The 12,735-nt window shown below is 40.1% G+C and overlaps 1 protein-coding gene across 2 annotated transcripts; it reads left to right on the top strand.

Annotated features, from left to right (window-relative positions):
* Nucleotides 1-652: 652 nt before the first annotated feature.
* On the top strand, nucleotides 653-6,214 carry mob3a (MOB kinase activator 3A). 2 transcript variants are annotated; one of them, XM_070831955.1, is made up of 4 exons: nucleotides 653-855; nucleotides 2,151-2,722; nucleotides 3,812-4,014; nucleotides 5,808-6,214. In XM_070831955.1, the coding sequence occupies exons 2-4, from the start codon at nucleotides 2,305-2,307 to the stop codon at nucleotides 5,835-5,837; spliced, it is 651 nt and encodes a 216-aa protein (XP_070688056.1). In that variant the 5' UTR covers nucleotides 653-855; nucleotides 2,151-2,304; the 3' UTR covers nucleotides 5,838-6,214. The 2 variants fall into 2 exon arrangements, with proteins under 2 accessions (XP_070688056.1, XP_070688057.1); XM_070831956.1 differs by lacking the exon at nucleotides 653-855 and adding an exon at nucleotides 1,330-1,410.
* The last annotated feature ends 6,521 nt before the right edge of the window (nucleotides 6,215-12,735 follow it).

Raw genomic sequence — 12,735 nt, 5'->3', positions numbered from 1 at the left:
ACATCACCTATAAAATAGAAGTGTAACTTATACAAACTAGGACCTTAAAACTTCACTTATCTGCAATACTTGATTAAATTTTCACATCAGTTAATGAGTATTAATACATGCTATGACATTATTTGGAGAAAATAAAAGCAGTACAGTTGTTGTTTTTGATCATTCTTATCTTTAGTTTAGTGCTCACAACTAATAACTCAGACATGCTGCATTACATTACAGTCAGTCATATTAATGCATACTATATGTCTATGCATATATCAATATGTACTATATGTCTATGCATGTATGATTAATTGTTTATTTTTCTGTCATCCACACAATTTGCCCAACCCTCATGGGTTTACAACACACCAGATATACAGTGGCAGTGTTAAAGCATTTAAAAATTCTTCATTTAATTAAGTTACATTTTATTTTACAGGTTCTGCCTTCTTTCCTATACTTGGCACAGACAATCTGAAAAAAATTCCCTTCCTAAAACATAAGTCAAGTATTTAATAGTCGTCCCGCCAAAAGAAATCAGCAAAAAATAAATAAATAAATCTATATTAATGTTTACTGTATATCTATGCAGTCGAAGGGGTACATTATTTTGAAGGTTCCGACCGGAAGTTCACGCCGACGTCTCCACCTTGACGCTGGTGTACTTTTCGTTTGGCAGGGAGGAGTCAGACGGTAGTTTCTATATTAAAGTGACATGTTTATTGAATTAACAGTAATCTTACAACATGTATCGCGCCGTATATCCATAATGTAGTCTGTACGTGCCGCGGACGCGAAAGTATTGATCAGTTACCGGGTAATTTTCGATAAAAGATCGAAGGAAACTGACGGAACAGGAAGGCGGAACAAGTAAGTTCGTCAAAGTGGCTTTCAACTGTGAGCGATTCCGTCACCGTGTGATCCAGCCGCCCGAGATAATGGAGGGTTTCTACACGGTTTTATTGAAGATGTGATGTGAATTGAGTCAGAATAACGCGTATCTGTCCCTCCTCGTTTGGGTTTTTATTTGTTTTTCAGCGTCAGAAAAGCAACAAGTCCGACCGAGTTAGCTAGTCACGTCACGAATAAACTTCGTAGAGTCGTCATGTGCCCTGCTGTTTAATCTCTGGCTTTTATCCTGCAAACTGTGCTAGAAAACGATTTAGAGTCCGCATTAGTGCGAGGATGAGGGTGCAGATATTCAGATGGAGGTCTAAATAAACCCAGCAGCGTCCTGTTGTGTAGCTAACAGGCGGGTTTGAGTTGAGTTTTTTTTTTTTTTTTGTCGGATTCTTGGTTTCACGGCGGAATTGGTGCCTGAAATAGGAAATGACTCATGTTCACTTTAAGACGATGTTTCATCTTTAATGCAGGGCTGCTGTCACTGCTCAGACCTGAAGTTTACCTGAGGCAAGAGGGCAAAAGGTGACTTCAGGCCTCCTCGCTTTTCTCGCCGGTTCGTTAAAATTAGATTAAATAATAGAAGCAGGCGATCGAGTTAAATCATGAGGTACAAGACTCTTGATTCAAGCACTATTTCTATTCTTGTTCCGTGCATTTATGGCATCGTCGTGACACGGCTTCCGCGTTTTAAGCCACATCTCGAGATTAACATACTGAGTTTTAGTCTTACTTTTGCCCTAAGAAGGTGAGTGAGGGGTTTATGCTTTCCCACATCTCTGCATGCGACTTAGGGCCCAAGACGATGCAAAAACTGGGACACAGATGCTATTGTTGTGTAATTTTCCAGCCAACTCTCGTGTATTACATGTTTAATAAGTGTGAGAGAATGTACCACAGCTGAAATGATTAATTTATCAGTAGATCAACAGAACTATTTTTTTTTATGATCAATTATTTAAGTATTTTTAAAGATTTAATGCCAAGCCTTTATGAGTTCAGGCTTCTTATTTGTGAGGATTTGCTGATTTTGTTGTAGTTGACTGAATCTATAGAAGTCATTTAAATGATAAAATAATCAGAAGTGTAGTCAATAATGAAAATAGTTCTTAGTTGCAGCCATAGATTGTGATATCTTTTAAGATATGAGGAATAAGAGGTGTAGAAAATCTCTTGATAGAAAATATTCATTTCAGTGAAAATGTGTTAATCAAACTCTGCCCCTTTCTTTCTTTCTTTCTCTCCTCTCCTTTTATCATATGCAGGATCACAGACTGAGACGAAGTAAATACCAAAAGACAGTCCATAACAAAAACTCCGCACTGGTTGTTTACACAACCTTTTGACTGCTTCCATTTCAACAGTAAATAATTCGCCAGAAGCATTCAAACAAACTGCCCGCCACCGCCACATGCAACCATGTCCATGGCCCTGAAACAAGTCTTCAACAAAGACAGGACATTCCGGCCCAAGCGCAAGTTTGAGCCCGGGACGCAGCGCTTCGAGCTGCACAAGAGGGCCCAGGCGTCTCTGAACGCAGGGCTGGACCTGAAGCAGGCCGTGCAGCTGCCCCACGGCGAGGACCTCAACGACTGGGTGGCCGTCCACGTGGTCGACTTCTTCAACCGCATCAACCTCATCTATGGCACCATCAGCGACTCCTGCACCGATCAAACCTGCCCCGTCATGTCGGGTGGGCCCAAGTACGAATACCGCTGGCAGGACGAGCACAAGTACAAGAGGCCGACGGCACTGTCTGCCCCCAAATACATGAGCCTGCTCATGGATTGGATTGAGGTACAAATCAACAACGAGAACATCTTCCCCACCAACATCGGTGAGTGTTGAGATTAGCTACAGAAGACTTTTAAACTCGCTCTGCTGAGATCCAGAATCAGGTCACAGACTTTTTAGTTTTGCGTGTCTTCTAAAAGAGTGTTTCCAGTACAAGGATCTCCGCGGGTTAGTTCCAGTCCCTGAGCAGGTGGTGAACTCTGCATCTCTGCAAACCAAGCCACTATCCATTCATAGAAAATGTCCCAAAACTCCTAACATCACAAGCAGAGCAGTGACCAGCCATTACTTTTGATTGTGAATTTAGCTATTTCAATTCATTATTGGATCCATAAAATGTGACAAAATAACACAAGCCAAAACGTTGAGCTGTAGCGTGCAAATATTTGGTATTTTTACTTAATAAATGACTGTAATAAATGATTAATCTTTCTGTCTAACCGTTTCAGCACTAGTCACATGAAGGCCACTCTAATGATTAACATTTAATTAATATAAAATTACATTAAAATAAGAAGCAGATAAAATTCTGCAGAGTGAAGGCATTTAAAAGATGATGCGTCTGGTCTGCAAAAAGTAGATAACCAAAAGATGCTTTAGATTAAATCCACAGGGCCACATTTATTAGATTACCTGCAGTGTTGCACATTGCAAACACTACTGGCTCATGTACTGCTGCTGTGGCATTCTTGGTTTTCTGTTATCTCGGTCTGTAGCTCTGTGCGTGCCCTGCACTGTGACTCTGCATCTGACTAACTACAGAAACATCCAAGCAATGGATTTAAAAATGGGTCACACAACGTACAGTTGGCTATGAATAGAAATGACCTCTGACGCGCCTGTCCTCTGGAACAGATTCTTCAAATATTATTGAATTAGGCAAAGCAAAACGACATACTACATTAATCACTTGGTCCGAGCGGAGGCTTATCCCCCAGACCAAGTCATGTTGGTTTTCCATTCATGCATGAAGTGACACTTGAGTGACACCCTGAGGGGCTCCAGAGGACAAAAAAAAATGCAATGCAATGAATACATCAAAATTAAAAATGCATTTCTTTGTGTGAAGCAAACAGCAAAAGGTTATCCTGGACTGACTGTGGTGTTGTCCTATCTCTGTCTTGACCCCCAGGTACTCCCTTCCCTAAGACCTTCATGCAGGTGGCTAAGAAGATTTTGTCTCGTCTGTTCAGAGTGTTTGTCCACGTCTACATCCACCACTTTGACCGTGTGAGCCAGATGGGGGCCGAAGCTCACGTCAACACCTGCTACAAGCATTTCTATTACTTTGTCACTGAGTTCAACCTGACGGACCACAAAGAGCTGGAGCCTCTGGTGAGGAAAACACTTAAGCCTGAACTAGTTACAGCAGTGTAGCGACAGGTCTTTTTCTGGAGAAAATACAGAGTCATACATGGACAACATTATAATGCAATAAGTACAATTCTATAACCATATAAGACCTACCGTTATCTGCAAAGTCACATGAAATTACCAAACTGAGGTATTGCATTAAAGTGCACTGACAGCCCGACAGTTGCTGCATTTTTTTAAGCCAATGTCGACATTTGAGTGTTTTCTTACATCAACACGTAACTTTCACACGTAAGGTTCACTTGTATTTCTTTATTAAATATTCTGTACTTAAAGGTACATTTTACAGTTGAAAAATAAACTTGTCAACACCCCTGATGAGTGGAGTAATGGAGACACATTTTCAAAATTCTAACATGTCTCAGGCATTTCTCATTTATCTAATTATAGCACTGATATATCCCCAATAAGCAAAGACAGTAAATAGTAAAGTAGTGGATAAACGGTGTCCTACATTGAATAATTGCTAAGAAAAAGTGAATTTGTGCGGCGTCCCGGTGGTGAAGGGGTTTAATAAGGAGCTGACTGTGAAACAGAACAAAATTAACAACATGTAAGCTGTGATTTGCAACATCAGATAATTTTCTCTCCTGATAGTTTTAAGACGTTAAACTAATCAAATCAAACAGCAAACATCTGACCCAGGCATGAGCAAGCAAGAGCCCAGAGCAGCTCAAATATATCAGCAATGTGCAAGTGACATTTCATGAGCAAAACCCAGATGCTGCCACCACTCTGAGCTGTGTGTGCACAGCGCTCACAAATCACTTGTGTGAAATGGGACCCTGGCTGGGAACCTAAATTGCTGCGTGTATAATGATAGTGAAATCTTTTACAAAGTTACATGTGTGCTTGAAAACATAATTGTTGCTGGATCTCAAGAAATCATTCTTTTACAATGATGATAATGACATTAGTCAATCGTGCTGAATCACTGCACTGTGCAAGTTATTTCAGGGTTCGTAAAAAATTCAGTTTGGAAAATTCCTTAGTTTAACCATAATGCTTTCAGGGTTAGGAATATGCTTGAATTTGAATAAACTCCTTGAAAAACGCTTGATTTTCAACATAATATGCTGTTTAATCCACATACTTACTATTGCAAATGAAAAATCTTTTAATAATTGCAGTGAAACCATCCTGTCGTTATATTTGTTTGTCTCCTTGCGCCTCCCACCAGATAATAATCATGATCAATACAAACAAATTTAATATGAACAGCCAGTGAAAAAAAAAAAAAAAGACAACGTACATTGATTACTGTGGGTAAAAAGGAATTCTATAAACATTTTTTCAATTGTAACAATTGTATTTTAGGTAACAATTGAGATGTGATGATGAAGGCTTGAGAGTGTGGAAATGTTTACTTGAAGTACCTTGAAAGTGCTTGAATGTTACTGTTAATGTTAAAAAGCTGTATAAACCCTGTTAATTGTTAATTGACTGTCAATGACCCCTCCACCTTTTAGACCTTGTGCTACATGCTGCAACAAAGTTCTGTGGGACCAACCGCTTAGACAATGAAGTGGATGTTTGCAGTGGAGATTAGCATGTGGATGTTCAGACCTTTTTTTTCTTTTACACTCAGCACCTTCTGGTCTTGTGGTTGTGCTTCAGGTGCTGTATCTGTTGCCCCCCCCGATATTGTTGTTTGTACGAAACCTTAAAAACACGTTTAAAGAACCTGTTTTTGAGCACTGCAGGTATTTCTTTCACTGCTCTAACCGGCTGTTCTGTGTGCGTTGTGTGTGCAGAAAGAGATGACCTCTCGGATGTGTCACTGAGGGAGAACAACAGACCCGTCGACACACGCCGGACAAACGCATCCGTCCATCTGGAAGACTGCAGCGGAAAAGAACAAACAAATTCAAAAAAAGAGTCTATTTTTATATTTAAGTACTGTAATCTATTTTAGCCGCATACTGTAGGTGTTAACCTCGTCATATGAGGCGTTCTGTTCCTTTTAAAAAAGTTTTCAAACATTTTATCAGAGCACAGTATTAAGAGGTGTATGTTTGTGTTGATGTTTTTCTATTTTATTTGAATCTCAATCATTCCAGGACGCTTCTGTCTTTCTGTCTGTCTAAAATGATCTAAAATTAGTACGATTTCTTACTGTACGTCTATAAAATCATTATGTTGTAACATTAAAATGATTCTCTGTTATAATATAATCAGTATTTGAATGACTGACTGGTTTCCTCTCTGAAGCTGATAGTACTTCGCTATGGCTTAACCTAATCTACTCCTCTTTTTTTGTTTTTCCTGAAAAATTTAACAGTTTAAGCCTGTTTCACCACTCACATCTGTATAACTAATGTAGTTATTTAGTTTTTTTTTTAAATATTATGTACAAACTTGAGAAAAATAACTTTTATCTGTTACTGAGAGTAATTTGGGTGTTTTCAAAGACTATTTCAGGTCTTTAAATACATTTCGGGCTCTGTACCCTTAATTTAGAAAGTTATATATATATATATATATATATATTGGAAATGTACGAGATTTAGTAACAGCCTGCTGGTGACTCAAACATTATCAAGTCTGAGTCGGTGCACACTTTGAAGCTTGGGCCACCAGCCAGGTTCTCACATGTCAAACCTGCAGGTGTTTGTTGCAGATACCCTTGGCAGCCGAAGGTCACACGAGACTTGAACCTCACATGACAAAACCCTGCTGGCAGCGCCTCTTTCAAAGAGCATGTGTAAAACTGTCCACTGGGTGGCACCAACACTCCTCTGTGGTGAGAAAACAACACTGAAATCCTACAGTTCATGTTGTGTCCCTTATGCAATCTGCCCAATGTCCCAGTTACAGCCATAAAGAGGGGAAGTGGACCCTTTCTAGATCTTATTCGGGTCAATGATTCAACTAAGCTGGTTATGTAAGAAACAGGCCAGACTGTACTGTGATGAACACAGAGGGAGTTTTTGTTTTGAATGAGCCCAGTGTTGCCTGATTGGGTCAGAGACGGTCATGAAAAGGCTACAGTATAACATTGATGGCCAGATTTAGAGGCTGTTACTGGTCATAGTGGTTTGGATTATATAAATAATGAGCAGCAATCTTGCACATAAAAAACACGCTTATGTAAACACAATTACAAGAGAAATTGTAAGAACCTACAACCTGTGACCATCATAAAATGTTAAGTACATTTTGTAAAAAGACATTTTCCTAAATTAGCCCTGCAGGAAGACCAGCGACGTGTCACTACCTGCAGTCGTGTAAGAAGTATCGAGACACAAATAATAGCGAGAGAAATGGTATGTGTGAATTTCTAAATTTACTCAAGTAAAAATACACAAGTATTATCAACAAAATGTACTCAAAGTATTAAAAGTGGTTCAGAGTGGTATCATGAGAATACAAACATTTTAGTGTCCCTGAGTTGAGCGAATGATTCGGAGCGAATTTTAGTTATTTGAGTCTTTGATTCATGTGTGGTGAGTTTTACATTAAACATTCATTTGATTATCTAATTTGTAATTTTCATACAATTTTTATATCATGATGTATCATCATTTGAAATACTTATGATTTTCAGACTGATTTTAAATGTCACTCAGCCCAGCTGACACATTACAATGTTAGCATCCCTTTTTATGTTGTAACCAGTTGAAGTAAAGCTAACTCTTAACATATTGCTATGTTTATCTGACATATCATATTTAAGAGGCTGTTAGATTAAATGTAGTGCATTATAAAGTCCAGGATTCCCTCTGAAATGTGGTGAAGTAGAGAATGAAGTAGCATAAAACAGAAAAACTACTAACGTGTAAATGTAGTGATTCTCCTTCACTGAACTGGATATTTATGCAGCTTTGTGTCTATCAGCATCTGAAATACACTGTTTCCAGGTTTCTTCCCTCATCCAAGCTGGAACATCAGAATATTTTGACTTGTTAATATAAATTATAATAAACCAACATGATGTAACTATCTGACCCAGTAACATCAACCAGTGACATGATATCATTGCCTGCTGCCACCTGATCCTCTTACAGGATTGTCCCTCCTCTCGGCGGAGTCACTTCCTCCGAACACTCCACTGTACTCTGGCAGCGTGCGTCACATCTGCTATGTGTTGGATGAACTGTATCCGCCTCTTGCTCTGCCCTCCCTCTGCTGTGTTTTCTCCTGTGGAATGTACCAGGCAGCCCCGAAGGGCTCTGCAGTTGCAAGACATGGAGGAAAAGAACTGGAAAGAGACCAAGAACAGGGGGAAGAATGTCAGGCTGCAGCCAATCAGACTGAAGCTTGTCCAACTCTGTCAGGGTTTACACAGCAGAGTCTGCCTGTTGTTTTGATAGTACACTGTGATCATTTGCACATAGAGAGAAAGGGTTTGGGAGATAATGTGACTCAGCAAATGTCGGAATGAGCACACACCCTTAACGGTTTTGTGGCTTGTGAGTCAGTTGCCTCATGCAGTGCTGCAGGGATCATGATTTTAAGAGCCCACAGCTGTAGACGGCCTATAACAGTTCTAGTAAAACTGTGGGTTATTTAAAGGACGGATGGGGAGGAAGGTAATCTAAGCTGGTCCAACCAATGACTGATCCATCGCCAAAGTAATGTTTTCAAGCAGAAATGCACAACATCTGCTTATCGCAGCTTCTCCGTTGTTGATGCTATATTGACATCAATGAAAACAACCCATACTGTCATAATGACCCATTAAAAGTAAAATCAAATCACATTTTAGGCTATCTCACTCCACATTTTAACATTTTTACATCAGCTATTTTGAAATCAGCATAAAAAAATCACAATATTTCCACATCTACTGTAAACAGAAGGTTCCCCTTCTATTAATAACATGCAAATGTTCTTCTCCGTGATGCACTTTTGCCTGAAGGTTGCAAATAGCACAACAAAGGCTGATTATTACAAAGTGCAAACCATGCTCGTTCCAGCACGTCTTACAGTACCTGCTTCATGATGACTAATGACATTACATGTCAGCACTAAAACTTGTTACAGCTAGTTATTCAGGAAGTAAATAGTGACACAAACACTTACAGCCCGGCCTGAAATCATCCATGGAAATGACTAAACGTCTCAGCTACGTGCCAACTAGTAACAGATTGCAATTGTTGTCGAAGAATTTAAAAACAATGAATTTCTAAATGCTTTATTTTGCATGGTAATGTAACAAGAGCAAAGTGTAAAAACTAGCAAAAGAACACAACTGGAACATAGCTGGAACAAAACAAAAGCTGTTGCAAAATCTTTGGTTATATTTTCTGTGTCAAAGGGCTGCCGAATATTGGACTCACTTCAGAAATCCAGCAGGCCGTCTTTCTACTGTAAAATCTAAAGCACATTTATTTTTTCCAGAAGTTCTGTTGGAGTCTTTCCCTAACTGGAGGCCACGTCCTTCTAGGAAGTTTGTTCTGTGAAGGTTTCTTAGAAAAGGTACAACCTGCACCCTGGGGCACTGTGACTGCGCTACGTGAGAAACGTATGCAACTTATTGTAACCGTGTAAGGTGGATGGCTGCTTCTAGCAAACATATCTTCCTGGCCTTTGACAGTTTTATTTGGTAGTGCCAGACATGTGAACACATTAGCACATGCACAGATGCATAAAGCGCATAGTCGTACTCATGGTCCTTTCAAAATTACTCCTTCTAGCCATTAATAAAGCATCTGAAGTGTAGCCTTGTGTTTTCTAGAGTTTATTAACACCTTCAACATAACGTTTTCCCCCTTTTTAAGTATCTTTAAGATTGTAGATATGATTGACTTGCTGATAGGCATATATACATTCTGTATTGTCTTGCTGCAGCTCTACATTAAAGCCATTATATGTTTAAAGTGATACTCAAACCCAAGACTCCATATTTTTTTAGGGTTAAGCCAGCGTGAGATGTAAATGTACAGCCTGACATATTATATATCTCTGGAAAATGTGGGGCCTCCACTGGAGTTGTGTGCTGGGTTATTGAGGTTTGCAATTTGAAACATTTTTCAGGGCAGTTTTGAAAAAATGTGTTGAATTTCAATGTCAGTGCAGCTTGTCAAACTGTATGAGGATGGTATTTATTCAACACAATGGAAATATAGATGCAGAAATGAGACACATGGCACCAACACAACTCACTGAACAGATACTTAAATCTACAGCTTTATATCCATACAGCATCAGGACAGTGTAGCTATGTATTAAAATTACCCTCTGAATTTCAGTGTCATCACAAACAACAACAACAACAACAACAACAACAACAACAGAGACAAAACTTATATCACATTTCCAACTGGAGTAGCCTCTGCCTATAAAGATAACCCCCCTCTGAGCATGTTTGAGTTGAGTATCATTCACTTCAGAAATGGGGCCGTTTGCCACCTTGAGTTATTTATGACGGCCTAACCTTCTTCCTTTTGACCTGTAGTAACACAGACCCACCCCTTGCACTTCAACGTGTGATCTTGTTTTCCTAACTAAACCTTCGACGGCACCATGTGCTCCTGGCTAGGGATAGTCAGCCAACAGCTTGCGTAATGTTTGCTACCACTGGGCTTATGTTTGAGGGGCAGAAGGTGAAAGGAGGAGAGGCGGAAAGCCTCCAGTCACAAGACAGTTGCGTCCTGAAAACAAACCATACATGGCTTTAACTTGAACACCCTTGATAAACAATATATTAATGCTATACAGTGCACGTCTAAAGACTACGGATTATATAAATACAGTGATAAATACCAGATGACATACAGTTTGACAACAAAGCACATGGCACAGTAAGGTATTTGTACTTCTTGGCATGTAATGCAAGATGTGCAGATGATATTATTATTGTACTTAATTAAGGGGGATTCATTTAAAAGAATATATGAAATATATTTAAACAGATGCAGAGGAAAAGGAACGTTAATATGAGATAACAAAGGGGAACGCCGTCCCTCTGCTGTGCCTCTTGTCAAAATACAGTTGCCAGTTAATGTCTGAAAATACTGTATGAGCTTGTCATGTCTGAGGCAATATTGCTTTGGCATCTCACAATTAGCAGATGGGTCTGGAGAGCGCACATTTCTACATGATCAGGGTTCTTGGATTTCCTTCATTATCACAACCGTGAGACAGCGTCTCCACCCTTGTCTGAACAGCCGCCTCACCAGGCTCAGAAACGTGTCGCCCGTGTTTGCCTCATCACACATCGCACGAGGTGGGCGCAGCAACCGGCCATAGTGCTCACCTTCCCTGTCAATTACTGTCCCTATAATCCAAATAATTACATGTTTCCCATGTAAGTTATTTAAATCCAGAAATATATTGCAGCTGTCCAAATAGTCACTTTTAAAAGTTATTTAGTTTAGTTAGTTAGTTTAGAGTTATTATCAGGGAGATTATTTTGTACTTGCATTTAAGTCATTTACTGAAGTACAGTTTTGAGGTTCTTGCATTGTCTACTACTTAACAGTTCCATTACGTTTCAGAGGGAAATATTCTTCTTTGTAATCACACTTGACAGCTTACTTTGAATATCAAAGTTTTACATACAAAAAAAGATTATTTTATTACTAACATGATGTTTTGTTATACATTAAACTACCCCACAGTATATCAGATAGTCAAATGTAGCTTTATTTTGGCCTGCCCTGATGAAAATGATGCATACAACAGTAATCGTAAATAACAATCCAGTATTAACATTTATAGTAACAGTAACATTTATAGTAACAGGGGCGATTCTGCCTGCATTATGGATACTTTTACTTGTATTGACCTATTTTGTGAAACCCAACAACCTCTGAAGCTTCCTCTTGGCTGCATGTGAGTGTGTGTATGTTTATCTGTGTTTGTGTATGGTGCTGACATGCCACAGCAGCTGAAGACATGCCACTGGTCCCAGTCTGAGTATCTGCGTGCAGTGACTCAGACAGAAGAGGGAGGGTAGGGAGGGGGTTCCTTTGAACACCCATCTGGCCATAGCCATTCATCACTGGGTGTGGGAATTAGGTTTAAAGGCATTATAAATGTAGATATGTGCATTTCTGAGACACACAGGTGCAGGAAGAGGGGTGGTGCATGTCTGCGTGCGCTCATTGTTTATATTTAACATGGAACAAAGGTGGCTAAGTATCCTTATTACGCACCAGCCTCTGCTGATAATGTGGCCCTGACATCCGGTGGCAGCAGCAAGAAATGGTGATCATGGTTTCACAAACTGGTGGATCTGGTCCGTCTACATGTTGCGCGTGTCCCACCTCTCTGCACCTCCATTCAGATCCCCGCACCAAACCAAAACAGCCGTGGGTGCAGATTGTGCCGATGAGCACGTACTCGCCGCGTCGCTCCTCCACACAAGCGTGGGGCCTCTCACACAAAACACAGCCACAGACCACGGGCTGCGTACCATTTCGTGTGCACTACCATATTGTTCTTTTCTCGAAATGTGTTCATGTCACCTAAACCGATATTAAACAATTTCACATAACCTACCCCACCGCTTTATTTCTTACTCGATGTCTTCTGCGCTACGTCGAGCAGCTATTTGTGCTCCCTGCCATGAGTTGGTTACTGCGGCGAGACGAAACGGGACGCAGCCGCCATATGCCTTTCTAGAAAACACGTGATGCGTCCAGTGCGCCGAGGAGGGAGGAGACGAGGAGGAGTCAGCGGGGAGGTTATAAAAACACCCACTCGGCCGCTTGGTAGCCACCTTCCACGCATTTC

The sequence above is a fragment of the Pempheris klunzingeri genome, chromosome 6, assembly GCF_042242105.1.
Source record: "Pempheris klunzingeri isolate RE-2024b chromosome 6, fPemKlu1.hap1, whole genome shotgun sequence".
Lineage (NCBI taxonomy): Eukaryota > Metazoa > Chordata > Actinopteri > Acropomatiformes > Pempheridae > Pempheris > Pempheris klunzingeri.
This window is presented reverse-complemented; position numbering and strand designations above follow the sequence as displayed.

Bases quoted from the DNA above. Each gene is read 5' to 3' on its own strand.
- mob3a (XM_070831955.1), top strand. From the start codon at position 2,305: ATGTCCATGGCCCTGAAACAAGTCTTCAACAAAGACAGGACATTCCGG. The intron at 2,723-3,811 runs GTGAGTGTTGAG...CTTGACCCCCAG, and splicing joins CATCTTCCCCACCAACATCG to GTACTCCCTTCCCTAAGACC. The intron at 4,015-5,807 runs GTGAGGAAAACA...TTGTGTGTGCAG, and splicing joins ACAAAGAGCTGGAGCCTCTG to AAAGAGATGACCTCTCGGAT.